The 1,244-nt window shown below is 37.9% G+C and overlaps 1 protein-coding gene across 1 annotated transcript; it reads right to left on the bottom strand.

Annotated features, from left to right (window-relative positions):
* Positions 1 to 287: 287 nt before the first annotated feature.
* On the bottom strand, positions 288 to 910 carry SARC_15906 (hypothetical protein; the record flags this gene model as incomplete). Its single annotated transcript, XM_014289981.1, has 1 exon — positions 288 to 910. A coding segment is annotated over exon 1 (576 nt), but the record flags the coding sequence as incomplete, so codon positions are not given.
* Positions 911 to 1,244: the final 334 nt, after the last annotated feature.

Raw genomic sequence — 1,244 nt, 5'->3', positions numbered from 1 at the left:
CACACACACACACATATATATACATATATACAGACATACATACACACAAATACAAACACACACACACGCACACACACACATATATATATACATACATACATACATACATACATACATATATATATATATATATATATATATACATATATATATATATATATATATATATATATATATATATACTTATATATATACATATACATACATACATATCCATATATATATATACGTATGCATATTTATGCATATACATATAATACAAATACATAAATTTCAACCATGGCGCGTACCTGAGCCCAACGCCAGAAATAGAGCTGTGCCGAGCGTCCTTCAGGTGCCACAGCGTACAAAGTGTGACACATGTGCCAGACCATCCGCATCTGCCTGCACTCATTTAAAGCTTCATTCAAAACGCTCAATTCGTTATTAGGCTCAGAATCGCCGTTATTGTTCCGTTCTTCGGTTTCACTTTGCTCTATTAAGTGAATATCTTTGGATAAGTCTTCCTGCAGCACATAAAGAGCTTCGTGGTATTTCTCACTGTACCATAGGCACACTCTCCGCCTTTGTATATCTGACACATTCCCATGTAACTCATTTGTTAACTCCATAAGCGAATCTCCTGACTTTAATGTAACGATTTTGTGTTGGTGAGACGTACATCCTCCACTTGCATAGCTAGGTTCAGTAGGTTGATAGTTGAAACCAGCTTGCATTTGCACGTAGTTGTTGTGAAACTTGAAAACACACGCCCGAAAATGTGAATGGTCTGCAGTGTATGTACGCTCATACGGCAGCCCAAAGGGATCGTATACTCCCTCTCCCGTCACCCATTTAACCCCCTCTGAAGTTGTAACTGCCATCTGGAGGAATTTAAAGCCACAATGTACACTCTTCGATGCGGTTTACACGTATTAGCTATAAATACCTATAAATACCTATAAATACGTACTGATATGTATGTAACTCATATTTTTTCTATTTTAAATTACGGACGTTCTATGGTATAATACACCGGTACACGGTCATCAGGAGGACATTTCACCCGTTTCAACTCATTCCATACAATTTTTATCACTTGTTGCGAATTGCGACTGTACACTGTGCACTGTGCAGTGTGCGGCAATGCACCACTCTCTTGGTAAAAAAATATTTGGTTAATCTTTATAAATATTTAGTTCGGTACACTGCGGTCGTGGTTGCTATGGATTGGGCGGTTACGGTTCTCTCTGCTCCGGCTTTTT

This window comes from Sphaeroforma arctica (assembly GCF_001186125.1).
Source record: "Sphaeroforma arctica JP610 unplaced genomic scaffold supercont1.6957, whole genome shotgun sequence".
Lineage (NCBI taxonomy): Eukaryota > Ichthyosporea > Ichthyophonida > Sphaeroforma > Sphaeroforma arctica.
The sequence above is the reverse complement of the archived record's forward strand: the minus strand, read 5'-3'. Positions and strand labels throughout refer to the sequence as shown.